At 44.5% G+C, this 14,157-nt stretch overlaps 1 protein-coding gene across 2 annotated transcripts; it reads left to right on the forward strand.

The window, feature by feature from the left end:
- The first annotated feature begins 1,279 nt into the window (after positions 1-1,279).
- Positions 1,280-13,400, forward strand: rcor2 (REST corepressor 2). Of its 2 annotated transcripts, none has more exons than XM_037112625.1 (14): positions 1,280-1,805; positions 5,154-5,279; positions 6,890-6,946; positions 7,824-7,904; positions 8,162-8,214; positions 8,314-8,475; positions 8,581-8,705; positions 9,001-9,067; positions 9,263-9,502; positions 9,976-10,053; positions 10,323-10,380; positions 11,276-11,343; positions 11,632-11,793; positions 12,584-13,400. In XM_037112625.1, exons 2-14 carry the CDS (start codon positions 5,156-5,158, stop codon positions 12,920-12,922), a joined length of 1,614 nt encoding a protein of 537 aa, XP_036968520.1. In that variant the 5' UTR covers positions 1,280-1,805; positions 5,154-5,155; the 3' UTR covers positions 12,923-13,400. The 2 variants fall into 2 exon arrangements, with proteins under 2 accessions (XP_036968520.1, XP_036968518.1); XM_037112623.1 differs by having other exon boundaries at positions 1,280-1,507.
- Positions 13,401-14,157: the final 757 nt, after the last annotated feature.

Below are 14,157 nucleotides of genomic sequence, written 5' to 3' on the forward strand. Positions count from 1 at the left end.
AGGAAGAAAGAAAAGAAAAAAAAATCAGGTGGGGAGCACAGAAGAGAGAGGAAAGAGGGGGAGGTGTAGGAAGAGAAGGAGAGGAATTAGGGCAGATATTCAGGAGGTGGCAGGAAGAGGGAGACGGGACGAGCAGGAGGGGGAGGCGGAGGAGGAGGGAGAGAGAAGAGGAAGAAGATTAAAAAAGAAGTATGAGGAAGTAGTGCTGAAAGGAACAGGAAGCAGGAGCAGGAAGCAGGAGCATGAGGAGAAAAAAGGAGGGGTGACAAAAACAAAAGAAATCTTAGAGGAGAAGGAGGTGAGGTGGGTGAAATGGGAAAACCGGGATGATGGAGAGGAGGTGGGGGGGAGGCGGTGCTGATGCCGAAGAGAGAGTAGAAAGAGAAGGAGCAGGAGGAGTAACAGGCTGTAACATGTCAGCAGCAGGAACTAGTGAAGGTGGCAGCAGGTTACCTGTGTGTGTGTGTGTGTGTGTGTGTGTGTGTGTGTGTGTGTGTGTGTGTGTGTGTGTGTGTGTGTGTTATTGTGTTTATTGGCAGCATCAGGTGTGAAAAATCCTGCCACAGCTACAGTGAAACACCCCCCCCCACACACACACACACACACAGGTGAAGCAGAACTCTTTGAATTGTTCAACATTTTAAATAAAAAATAATTAAAGTGCAGTGAGGATATTTATCTGAGTCATTGTCAGCTCATGCTCAAAGCCGCGCGCGCGCGCGCGCACACACACACACACACACACACACACACACACACACACACACACACACACACACACACACACACACACACACACTAGGCTCAAGCGTGCCCAACTCTCCTGCCCTTTTCTCCACCATGCATACATCAGTGCAAGTCTGGACAGCCTGCCTCAGCACAGAGATGCACAGCTGACGAATCCCTCCGCCGACACACTGGCAAGTAGTCCCTAATTTATGGGATTTTGATAGATGGCAGATTAAGAGTCCGTCATCGCTTCTGTTTCTACATGATATGACTACAAACACGTCCTCCTTTCCTTTAGACGAGACTAACTGTGGATAATAACCAACATGTGAATTAGCAGGAGGGCAGTTTAGAAGCTGATGTTTCTCGAGCCATCAGGACGACACTGTTTGTGAAGACAAATAAAAACGCTGGTGTGTTAAATTCCATGTTTAGTAACACAGATCCAAAATTAAGATTAGCTATATTTAATACTTTTGCAGGGACTACTTTTTGTCAATCCAAACGGCTGGTTGGTTGGGAGAGGCGAACGCATCGGTGCGGATGTCCACCTGATTTTTCCCCGGGTGTTGTCCGGCTCCCCGGCACACACTCCCGGCTGCTACCATCTCTCCATGCAGTTCACTTCATTGTACTGACTGCGCTCATCAATTAGACAGGAATTAAGCCGTTTTGGATGAAATTATTGTCCTTTTAGCACTTCGAAGAGGACGAACCGCCGCGGACGGAGGTGCAGAGAAGTTTTGAGTTGAGGAAAGCGGAGAGGAACGAAGCTCAGGTACCGTGAGACTGTTATCTCCACTTCCAACTAGTAACGTTACTCATGTAACGCGAGGGTACTAGCCCGCAAGCTAACTGGCTAGCGTTAGCATCCCCAACGACCCAACTAGGTTTGACTTCAGGCTGCAGTTTGCTGAGGGAGGAACCGTCGCCTGCTTCTTATTGTTCAGCCCCCCAGAGCTCAGCCGGACCGGTCCAACAGTACCGTCTGCGGCTCAGCGTCCTGGAAGAGACACAACTGGAGTTTATTGAGCAGAGAGCGAGTTTATGAAGCGGCAGCGTCCGTAGAAGAAGAAGTAAGTGCAGGCGAGCGAGGGGAAAACAAAAGAGTCCGGAGCCTGAACACAACACGACTCTGCTGGGGACTGAGGATAGATCCAGCTCGGTCCAACAGCTCTGATGTGTTCTGACGTTTAATGATGAACTCAGTAGTTAATTTACACAATAGGAGGTTTACCACATTATACAGTTGTACTTCAAATAGTCACTGTGATGATCAAACAAAGCTACACAAGCTCTAAACTTAGTGTGAGCAGATTACTGGGCACTTCTGAACATTACTGTGTGTGAGTCCGGGTCTGGGCTGAACCAGCATTCAAATTATATACCAAATTAAACCCGTTCGACACTTTATATTGAACCATGTGTATCCGTGTGCTGTTCTGTGGACTGGCTCTGTTCGACATATACACGATCATATCTTTATTTTGAAATATTAAAGTTGATGAGGATGAAGTTCCTCGTGGTGCTGAATACGTCACGGAGCTGGTTGAGCAGTATGTGTCACTACGAACTGATTCTGACAGGTCCAGTTAGCTCAGCAGCGGTTGTGTTTGGTAGTTTTGGCTCTTATTCATCATAACAGTTGATCAGTGTTCGAGAGATCGAGGCTACCTCGCAGTGTCCGAGGCTACCACGACCCCCTCAAACTCTCCGTGAAAGTGAACCTGGCGGGACCACAGATTACAGCTGGACCTCGTCTGCTTCTCTTCATGTGGTTTCACCGATTCTCCAAACTTGAACCCATCGATAAAGACGGTTCGATGTTTGTGTTCGGGTGATGCGAGTTTCCAGTGAAGTTTGAGGGACAGCTGTTGTAGCTGTGAGACAAAGACCCGGAGAGCCGCAGACACACGGAGTGTCCACCAGAGTTTGGTCGACGTGATGCTGATGTCTCGGGTTAGTTTAGGGTTAACTCAGTCTGTGGGGTTAGTTTAGGGTTAACTCAGTCTTTCCAGAAGCATCTCCGGCTGAAGTTAAATAAATCTAGACATCGAGGGTCGATAAGTTGATGTGCGTCGTCCTGCTTTGTTCTGCCTTTAAGTTCAAGTCAGGACACCGCAGATGAAGTTGATGAAAGCGTTTCATAGTGGTTGCATATGATCGGTATTTGTTTGTGACCACCTGCCGCGTGTAACCGCGCTGTTTGCGGGGAGTTCTGCTGGTTCCGGTCGGCTGTGTCCTGAGCTGACCGTCTGGGCTTCTGTGCTCCACTCACAGAGAGAGAAGGAGAGGCAGCAGGGCCACGTAGTGATGTAGCTCTGACTGAGGGTACACTTACAATACGTGTGTGTATGTATGTATGTGTGTATATATATATATATATATATATATATATATATATATATATATATATATATATATATATATATATATATATATATATATATATATATATATATATATATATATATATATATATAAAAAATGTGTGTCTTGTGTGACACACAATCTTGTGTGTCCTAGAGACTGATTTGATTTTTGTGATGCTTAGAATTTCATGCTGCAGACTGGAAATGATGTCAAACTAAAAATAAGACAGATAGTGACATTGAAGATGCACAGAGTGATGTCAATGTAAGAGGTCAGGTTGTGGCAAAGCAACAGCACTTTTATATATTAAAGGACAAGTTCACCCATGCAAAACATAAATATCATTCTGATGGGAAGGCAGCCGACGTTTTGTTGTCCACAGAAAATATGTGGAGCTTCGCAGCATCCTTTCAGATCCATTGATCACAGGGTCTTTGGGACACGTGGATTATGCCAGACGAGCCTGTATGGAGCCACTTTATGTTTTCTTCTTTCCTCAGTGTTTTAAATAGAACCATACCTATATATCAAGTGGCTGATCACATGTATATCAGTATCGTCTATATGTTGTTCAATGTGAATACTTTTTATTCAGAGATAATGATGCAGAATAAAACAAGCTTGGGATGATTAATAATTATTAAGTCCCCATTAAGCCTACAGTTTCAGTGCATTGAAGTCACTTTAGACAATAAAGATTATTGTTGAATAGTAAAATATTACACAAGTTTGAGAAGCATATTTGAATACATCAATACTGATTTGTTTCTGTCTCCACTCTTGGTATCAGCAGCAGCCTCCAGAGATCAGGGTTGTAGTTTTAAACACATCCAGCTGCTGCGCTGCTGTCGAGAGAAAGCTGCATTGCTGTTTCGTTTTGAAGCTCCAGAAATGTTATTTGAGCTACAGAACTTCCACTGAGCTCCATCTGCATGAGGAAGAGTAGATAATGGCAGAACATTTCCTTTAAAAGCTGCAACACATATTTATTTTTATTATGGATTAATCTAATGATGATGAAATGTTCAGTTAATCTACAAAATGGTTAAATAGTGAAAAATGTCCAAATCCAAGTTAGCCCAAATGAACATGTTCAGCTTGTTTTGTCCCAGCAGAAGTCAGAAATATATTCAGTTTCATGTCAAAGAAAACAAAGCACATGTTACATCTGACAGGCTTGAACTGGAATGTTTGTTGGGGACATTTTTAAAGAATTGCTTACATGATGAATCTGTTGCAGAATTTCTTTTAGTCACACTTTCCATGTTGAGATTTCATCAATATTATGAGAGGGAAAAAAAAACTATGATACATTTTAGAAATGTTAATGAATCTATCAAGTCATAGTTGTTTGAGCTGTGGGACTTCTTAAACAGCATTGTGGGATGCTAAATAGCCTCTGGTGTGTTTATAGGTGGTGCCCCCATGACAGGAGCGTGTTCTTAATTAGCTCAAGTTACAATGGAAGACTTCAGTTAATCAGTTTGGATCTTGTGATGAACAAGATGAAGAAACTGTGGACTGTGTCTTGTGCAGAGGTGCTTTTCAGTCAATACTTGACGGAAGAAGATCATAACTTCATCTTGAGCCTGAAGCCTGCAATTAATAAAAACTTAGCCAACAAATAGAGGCCATGTTATGGCATCTTCATGCCCGAACATCCCACTGCACTAATGAGAGCGTATTATAGATTATTTTGATTAGAGAGAAGTCATTAGCTGTCTGAGAGCTGCTGAGTGATAATGGGGGTCGTGGAGCGAAATGAGAGTGTGAAGATGTTCTCATGCAGTAAACCAGTGATGAATTCAGCTCAGTGAAAGACAGCAGAGTGCTTCACAGGTGGCAACATAAGGTGCCTTTCTACTTTACAAGAGGGGGTAAGGTTCTTTATGGGTTCATGTGAAAGCAAATAGCACCCATCTTGCAAATAATGAAAAAGATGAAAGTTATTTGAGACTGAATCCGACTTCAGGCAGAGCGCGTGTGCTGCTGATGAATGGTTGTGTTCCTTTGGTGAGACTGTATTTTTAGGGTCTCTGTGCTTGTTGCAGCCATGCCCTCAGTGATGGAGCGCTCGGGGGCCGGGGTCCTGTCCAGGAGCAGAGCCAAGACCGTAACCAACGGCAACAGTCAGCCGCACTCTGAAGAGGAGAGCAGCGATGAAGAGCATGCCCATGGTAGACACACACACACACACACATTAAACTGACATATCATCTACTGACTTCATCTGAATTGAATTCCCTTCTATGCCGAGGTTGATCTCTCCACTTACTGTCTGGGTTTGCACTTGAAGCATGAAGCATGCAGAACGGTTCTTGCAGTAGACAAACAGAACGTCTTGCCAGCTGTTCTGGTTGCATTCGTTGAACTGCTGCAGTGCTTCTTCAGTCCCTTGCGCACCGCTCTCCTCTGTCATCTCCTCCTTCCTTCCTCCACCCCCTTCCCACACTCCTCCATCCTCGTTATCCTCTGCCCACATATATCTTTCCTTTCTCCACTCTCTCCTTCACCCACTGACTGGCTGTAGATCTTCATTTTTTAGCTGGTATCTCAGCAGGCTCATGGGCTGAGATAAATCATCAGATCAAAGGCAACAGTTTAACTTAACTACCCAGATTTCCCCAGTTAATTTAGCTCTGAGTCTTAACATCTCAAGCAACCATTCCTAACATTACTGCAACCACCGCTTCCGTCTTCGCCTCCACCGTTTTCATCCTGTTTTAGTCTTCCCGTCGCCTCTCCATCTTTTTTATCCATCTCTCATTTTTTGCCTCCTTCCCATTCCCATTCTCTCCTTCCATCCAATTTTCTTTCTTTTTTATCCCCTTCCTGCCTCTCTCCTGCCATCTCCTCCAGTTTCTATCCTCCCCGTCTCCTCCCTTCCTGTCCTCTATCCCTGAGGAAGCAGTAATATGTTTCTTCCTCCTCATGGTCTGCTTCTATCTTCACTCTTTGCCTTCCCTGCTCTTTACCACAGCACTAATTACTTAATGTCTTCCATTATTCCACTGTTGCTCTTCCTTCTTTCTTCCCGCTCTCTGTCTCTGTATGAGTATCTGTCACTCAGTGATAGGATATGCTGAAACTGTTGTCAGGGTGAAAATGGGTTAGGGAAACATGCATAATTTTTCTTTCAAGTTGAAAAAAGTCTATACAAACAGCCCAATCAGTCAAGATCCAGTTCTGATGTGTAAGAAAGGTGGGTGGTGGTTATCAGCTCTGCAAACCATAATGTCTTTCTTTGGCAAGGAACCGACGGAGAGGTTAGCATAAAACTAAGATTAAATAATAATCATTAGTAAAAGCAAGTGTTTCTACAAAACGTTCCCATGGTGCGCACTCTATCCAGTTAAAGAGCAACGTCACCAATTTTAAACATTAAAGTGTGTTTAAAGGTCTTGACACCTGCTGCATGTTCAGAAAAAAGTCCCCAAACCCTTTTGTGGCTCCAGAGGAAGCTGCAGGTAATCCGATCAATATCCTCCAGTGTTGTCACTCAGTGGCTAAGTTGCACTGTGGGTAATGTAGGCACCAGGTTCTGAGAAGCAGTCCCCTGACGTAGCATTGGCCTCCTATAACACTGTTGAACTCAGACAGCAGCACCAGTGAGTTTGCCTTTTTATTCCATGCTTTCTTTATTCTTTTCAAAATCCTGCTACATATATTACCCATAATGCAAGTGAGCCACTGAGTGACATCACTGGGGGCAATTGACTGTACAGCTCTACCCACTCCTCTGGGAAATAGAAACCCATATTTGTCTTGTTCCCGTCTCTCTCCACAGACAGTATGATCAGAGTGGGAGGAGACTACCAGGCGCAGATCCCCGAGTTCAAACCAGGTGAGCTGGCAGCGAGGCGAGCACGACAGAAAGGGAGGTGAATAGAGAGAGGGAGGGAGAAATCAGGGCATGGAGGAGATGCAGAGGTGAGGAGAGACGTGGACGACACTGAAACGGAGGAAGGAGGGGAATGCAGATGACGTGAGAAATGAAGGTCAAATGACCAGTGTTGTGTGAAGCTCCAGGAGACAAATGGTTTAAGATAAACGGAAATCCTTTACATCGTTCTTCAGGGTGTCTTACCCTTCCCGATAAAATACTAAATCATAGTTTAAAGTTTATTGACGGAATAAACAAAAACATCTTGCAGTGAAAGGCTTGTCAGTGGTTGAGGTCAAGTCTTTTCTCATTCATTTAAAAGACCTATTCATGTAGTATTCAAATCCTTTATTTGTCATATCACCTTGAGAAAATGGGCCTCAAATAAGTGTGATGTGTCAGAACAGTATGTTGCTTTGTTGAATCAGATTAAACAGACTACAAGGAAATGGCCCCAATTCACATTAATGTCTTTATATGACGTACATAACTTTCAGCTGTTATTTCTCTATGCTTATTCTTTAACTTGTCCCAAGGACAGCTAACTGCATGTGTGTGTGTATATATATCTGTATATAATATGTGTGTGTGTGTGTGTGTATGTGTGATGCCACACATGGAGCCTCGACTGGAGAAAAGCTGCAAAGATTAGGGAGGAAGAGAGTAAAGGGTTGATATGAGGTTTGATAAACAGACAGTTGGGGAAAAGGGAGGAGAGGAGGCCCGATGAAGATGTGACGACGTAAATAAAGGATTCAGATAAACCTAAAAACTCAAAGAATATGTGAATTCAATGCTAAATGTATGAATGAATGTCTGTTTTTTTTTTAATTACCAGACAGTCCAACCCGCTACAATGAGAAGGACCAGAGGAGCATGTTGGTGTGGTGTCCCAACAGTCTGCTGTCTGATGCAATGTGTAAGAGACACACACACACACACACACACACACACACACACACACACACACACACTTACTTTCCTTACATTGACTGGTACAGGCTTAACAACATAACCTTCAGTCTAATATGCTGACCAAAGAATACTAATTGAAGTGTTGATTCTCTCTGTGTTTGTCCCGTGCACTGCTTCTCTCTCACTCTCCCGGCCATCTTTACTGTCCCTCTTGTATTTCCATTCTGTCTTTCTGTCATTCGTTCTCTCTCTCCTTCCCAGTGGATGAGTACATCCTGATGGCTAAAGAGAAACATGGATACAACATGGAGCAGGTACAGCAGACCAAGACGAAGTCATTCCCTTTTTCTTTCTTCTGTCTTGTCTCTGTCTCTGGTTGCCTGACCCTGCCCTCGCACACTTTATTCCTTCAGGCTCTCGGCATGTTATTATGGCACAAACACGATGTGGAGCGCTCGCTCGCCGACCTGGCCAACTTCACCCCGTTCCCAGACGAGTGGACTGTGGAGGATAAAGTGCTGTTCGAGCAGGCCTTCAGCTTCCACGGCAAGAGCTTCCACAGAATCCAGCAGATGGTGAGAGAAAATTAAAAATGCACTATTAACAGAGTATGTTGAACAAAGCTGAGTGTAATTTTCAATATTTTAATGCTCAATTTATTGGTCTCTGTATGTGTGTAGCTTCCAGACAAGCTGATCTCCAGCCTGGTGAAGTACTACTACAGCTGGAAGAAGACCAGGACCAGGACCTCTGTCATGGACCGACAGGCCAGGAGGCTGGTCAGCAAACGAGAGAAGGACGACAGGTATCAGATGCCATATTCCCTGATCTCCAAGCAAAACTGGGCGTGAGTGGAGGAGAGGAAAAAAAGAACATTGGAGGAAGGACACAAAAAAGATTCATCTGAGAGCCGACATTTACAAAAGTCTTTGTTAAATGACACTCGATAAGCATCATGTCATCATGGGGAACAAGAATCTCATGAATATGAATGAGATACTTTGATGTTATTTCTCGTCTTTTTCAGTTGACATTCTGCAGCATTTTAGAAATAGACAGTTGTCTCGGGATGATGAGCGAACTTTCTTTCTTTCTTGTAGTAATGATGATTTAGAGGAAGGTGACCCTGGCAGTGACAGTGACTTTGAGATCGATGCCAAGAAAGAGGTGAGCGATACAAAACTTAGTAGTTGTTGTTTGACTGACAGCGAGTGTGAGTGTGTAAACATGTTTTTGTGTTTAACCCATCATGACTGGCCTGAAGACATCAGCCGAGCCAAATTGATGCCTTCAGTATCCCTCAGTGTATCACTGACAGAATCTAAAGTGTATGATATTTGTGCGATCTCTTCGTTCTCACAGGCGGTGAAACAGAACCCCAACAGCGCCACCTCTGACAAAGCCACCCCCAGCCGCTCTGGGCCTGTGAAGAAGGAGAGCATTGGGGCTCAGTACCGCCACCACCCGCTCAGAGCCCGTCGCAGGCCACCCAAAGGCATGTACCTGGAGCAGTCCGACATCACGTCCCTGTCAGCCTCCCAGGATGCTGGAGTTCTCACTGTGCGGCAGCTGGACACACAGCTGGTGTCACTCAAGAGACAGGTAGATGCACTAATGCACTTTCAGAGGTATTTCAAGGATCATCAACAGGATTTTTGTGTGTCTTAAATTATAGTTGTCAGTAAAGGTGACTATTTCACACAATAAATAAACTGCCATTTCACGTGTCAGATGTAATGAATTCAGTCTCTCTTACGGTTGCTTTGTTTTTTACAGTATGAATATTTTACAAGCAGGTTCCAACAATAGAAAATGATCCAAGAAAACCTCAAAGGTCGCACAGAGTGCCAACATCTGGTGGAAACTAGAAAAATGAGACTGTGATATACTAATTACAATATTCTATTTAATTTTCACAAGTTTAAACTGCAACTTACTGTTTGAGTAGAAAGGCAGGAATGGATGCTCAGTGCCCAGTTAAAGTCACAGAAATGGCTTCTTGTCTGTGTTAATTTTTGGTTAATGGCATTAAAAATAAAGCCCTCCTCTCCTCCTTTCTCCACTTTTCCTCTCAGGTTCAGTCAATTAAACAGAACAACAGTATTATGAAACAGGGCTTAAATGAAGGAGTGGACACGTTCAAACCTGCTGACGTAAGTCTTTTCCTTCCTTCTTCACGTAGTTCATCCATCCCCTCTTTGATTTGTGTTTCCTGCCAGTACTCATCTCAGATCTCTCTGTAGTTTGTCCCCCTTCCTCCTCTCATTTCTTCACTCTGCTCTTCCCCAACTCCCTCCAGATATTATTTCTCCCCCGTGTGGGACTGAGATTAGTCTTAATCTGCTCTTTGCTCTCATGCAGCCATCTTCATCCCTCTCTCTTCTTCCTCCTAACCACCTCTCTCTCTCCCGCCCTCTCTCAGCCTGCCCCTAAGATGAACTCCCGTTGGACCACAGAGGAGCAGCTCCTGGCTGTGCAGGGTGAGTAAAGGCTACAGAGTCACCTCCTGCTGCTGGCTCTCCTCTTCCCACCTCACAGTCACAGGCAGAAGTCAGACACATTTATATTCATCTTATCCACAGACCCTGCCTGTGTCAGTCAGTACTGCACAGCACTGATGCATGCTGTACAGGAGAAATATTACTCAATAATATTATTGTAAGTCCCTCTCTGCTTCGGTGGTATTAATGTAGTGAAGCTTTGCTATATAAAAAAAAAAGAGGTGGCAAAAGTACAAATGTTGTTTAGTCTAACAGAAGTAAGATGGTATTTATTACCTCCATCAAGGTTCTGTTTCCACTTATATCCGTTTGTTGGTTGGTTGGTTTGTCAGCAGGATGGAGGACGGGTCTCTGCCCTCAAGATTGTGAGGAGAGTTCAGATGCTGTTAGATGATCCGACAAGCACATAAGTGAAGCTTATTTAGGCCTCCATTCTAGATAATTACTATTGAAAGGAACACAGTACCTGCAGTTCTAATCCATAAGTTGCAGCTAAAGACAAGTGCAGCATTGCTGCAGTCGGTCAGTGTGCTTTGAGTAAATCAGCTGCAGCTGCGTAGTGCAAACAGGACAAGAGAAATCAGAAGCTGAAAGACAGCAACGTGTAGTGGAACGAGTGTGAAGCGGGACGGCCTGGAAAGAGCAGGTGCACTCAGCCGGCCGACCTCAGATGAAGGTCAGCTGCCGCACGCATCAACAAACCCGCTCACGCTACATTCACTCCAACGCTCTCCGCTCTCACACACTGCCACGTTTCTCTGACAGGGCGAGAGAAAGCAGAGTGTTTTTGTAGCCTTGTGATGGCAACACATTGGTTGTGAGTGATGTGTATTGACACAGCAATAACCTGATGATTTTTCTTCTGTCTGATCAGCTATCCGTCGCTATGGTAAAGACTTTGCAGCCATCGCCGAAGTGATTGGGACCAAAACACCAGCTCAGGTGAGCATCCGCTCTCTCGAGGGTTTAACTGGCAAGAACACCTCTCTAACCCTCCATCCACCCATGCCTTTAATTTCTGTGTGCTGCCTATCAGCTTTTCATCTCCTATCCATTTCCCTCCTCATCCCTCTGTCTCGATGCACATTTTTCTTTATAGAATAACTATAATCTCCATTATCCCTCCTTTCATTTGTCTCCTGACCTCCAGTCTCTGCCTCTCTGTCCTTGAGCGCAGCACAAACTCTCTGGCTATTTCCTTTCTGACTCTGTCTCTGCCTCTCCACCCAGGTGAGTTCATTTTTCGTGAGCTACCGACGCAGGTTCAACCTGGACGAGGTGCTGAGGGAGTGGGCAGCCGAGCAGGTGGCAACCAACCGAGACCAGAGAGACCTGAGGAGGAGTGGCGAGGAGATGGCAGCGGCTACAGATGGAGCAGCTGAGGAGGACGAGGTGAGGATAAAAGAAAGAAAGGCCTTCAGTCATTCTTCTGGTCTTTATGTAGAGAAGCAGCATACACAACAGTTCAAAGAAGGACCTCAACCCAATGAAACAACATTCCATTTTAGTTTTCACAAAATATTTCCCTGAATGGACTAAAAAGGTTGATGAGAAAAATATAAATGACCATAAATGCAACATTACACACGACTTGCCAGTATATTTAGCAGAATTCAGCTCTCCTCCTCAGAACACCTTTGGAAAGCTTTAGTTTTATATTAAAGAGGTAGTTCAACATTTTGGAGCTAACCCTAACCCAAGTTAGAGGGAGTTAATGCTTTAACCTCTTTACCTGCACAGTGACTCAACTTAAACTGTGACTTGTCGTGATATTTAACCTACAGAAATCATGTCTTTTTTTTGCGGTGTCGCTGAAAAGTTCCATCATGACAAATTAATGGACTACTTGCGGAGTGACATGAACACATGAATCAGAGGCACAAAAAACGTTGACAAACCCGACCCGTGCCCTGCACCCCCTCCAAAAAAAAAAACAAAAAAAAACAGCTTTGCATGATTTACGAGAACCTCATTTTCAGGTCGGAAAGCCGGATTTGCAGATTTATCCGGAAGTGACTGAGGTGGAGTGCTGAAGAGAAGGAGCAGGTGGTGGTCTCTGGTGTTGTGAGACACCTCCTCCTCTTCATCATGGAGCTAATATGACGTGTCTCTCCACCTCTCCCTTCTCCACCTCTCTTTCTATCTCACCTCACCTCATCTTCATCCTCCTCCCTCCCCTCAGGTCAAAATGGAGGACTCTCCCTCCGAGGCCGCTGGCGGTTCCTCTCCCCCCTCCTCCACTCAGACCCCCTCTAACCTCTCGCAGCCTCCTCCACTGCTGCGCCCCGCCCCTCCCTCAGCTCCACCGAGCCTCCTCCGCCAGCCTCCACCGCTGCAGACGCGTCCTCTTCAGAACCGAGCGCCCCACAACCACCCTCCGCCTCCGCTCATCCGGCCAGCTGTGACCTCCTCATCCACTGGGAGCTCCAACCTCAGGGCTTCACCTCCCAACTCCTCCGCTGCAGGGCAGATGCCTCCATCGCTGGTTGGGCTCAAAGTCGAGCAGCCCAACTCGCACTGATACACACAGATAATAGTAATAACGCACACACACACACACACACACACACACCTGCAATTTAGCATGCAGACTCCATGACTCCATCGTTCCCCGGACCATCACACATCACATGACACTCAGGTCCATCAGGTGACATCACAGCTCTTAAAATGTGGCAGGAAGAGTGTGAGGGGACCCCCGCAGGTCCACTTTGTAAGGCCCTTTACTGTACTAACAAACACCTACCTCCAGACCAGCGTTCTTGAGCATAACACACACACACACACACACACACACACACACACACACACACTCACTACAAACAAGCTAGGAGCTTAAAACAAACACTACCTGCACACACCTCCCCAGAGAAAACTAGAAAGAGACACTGGATCGTCAAGCTGTCGAAGAAAGCCATGACCACACAGAGCTAAACCACCTGCCTGTTTCCATGGCAACTGCTGAACATCTGGAAAGTGGATATATATATATATATATATATATATATATATATATATATATATATATATATATATATATATATATATATATATATATATATATATATATATATATATATATATATATATATATATATTTATTAATTAATTATAGTGTAGGTTCCACTGGGCAGGTATCAAGTCATCCAAACAACCTTCAGGAAAATGAAATGATGAGTAAACGAGGGAAAGGAAAGATGGAGGAAGAGTTTTTCACATCTGAGCCGAACCTGAGAGGTCGTGTAGATGATACAATCATTCTGGAGAGGATGTGGAGAAACTTGCCTTTTCCTGTTGAGCTCTGCTTTAAAATTGGACCCTCAGAGGAGTTAAAAAGTTACTTTGCAAAGAAATCAGACTGTGAGTGTTTTTGTTGGTTCAAAAATGGAAAAAGAAGCAGTAGAGGTCCCTCCTCTCGCTCTTCTGTCATAGCCATGTATTACTAGTGTTAACTGGAGTGATGTTTTCCTTTTTTTATTTTGACTAGACTTTTAAAGTGAGCCCTAGGTTGGCAACTAGCTATTGTAAGTAGTGTAGGTAGTGCATACTTTATTGTAATGATGATGATTCTTGACTGAGCACTAAGGAGAAAAAGAGCCTTTTAATACAAGTGACTGAAGACGCCTGCCACACTTTGTTTCTCGCTGGCTCAGTGTTCAGGTCCCACTGCTTACTGTCCAGTATATTTTCAGACTTCACCCACAAACACGAAACATTAGGTTCTTTAGAGAGAGTGTGGAGGACTGATGTGATGGA

This window comes from Acanthopagrus latus, chromosome 10, assembly GCF_904848185.1.
Source record: "Acanthopagrus latus isolate v.2019 chromosome 10, fAcaLat1.1, whole genome shotgun sequence".
Taxonomy (NCBI): Eukaryota; Metazoa; Chordata; class Actinopteri; order Spariformes; family Sparidae; genus Acanthopagrus; species Acanthopagrus latus.

What these genes read in the sequence shown, in the direction of transcription:
- rcor2 (XM_037112625.1), top strand. Translation starts at nt 5,156, where the DNA reads ATGCCCTCAGTGATGGAGCGCTCGGGGGCCGGGGTCCTGTCCAGGAGC. An exon ending in CGATGAAGAGCATGCCCATG is followed by an intron (nt 5,280 to 6,889) that starts GTAGACACACAC and finishes CTCTCTCCACAG; the next exon opens with ACAGTATGATCAGAGTGGGA. An exon ending in AGATCGATGCCAAGAAAGAG is followed by an intron (nt 9,068 to 9,262) that starts GTGAGCGATACA and finishes TCGTTCTCACAG; the next exon opens with GCGGTGAAACAGAACCCCAA.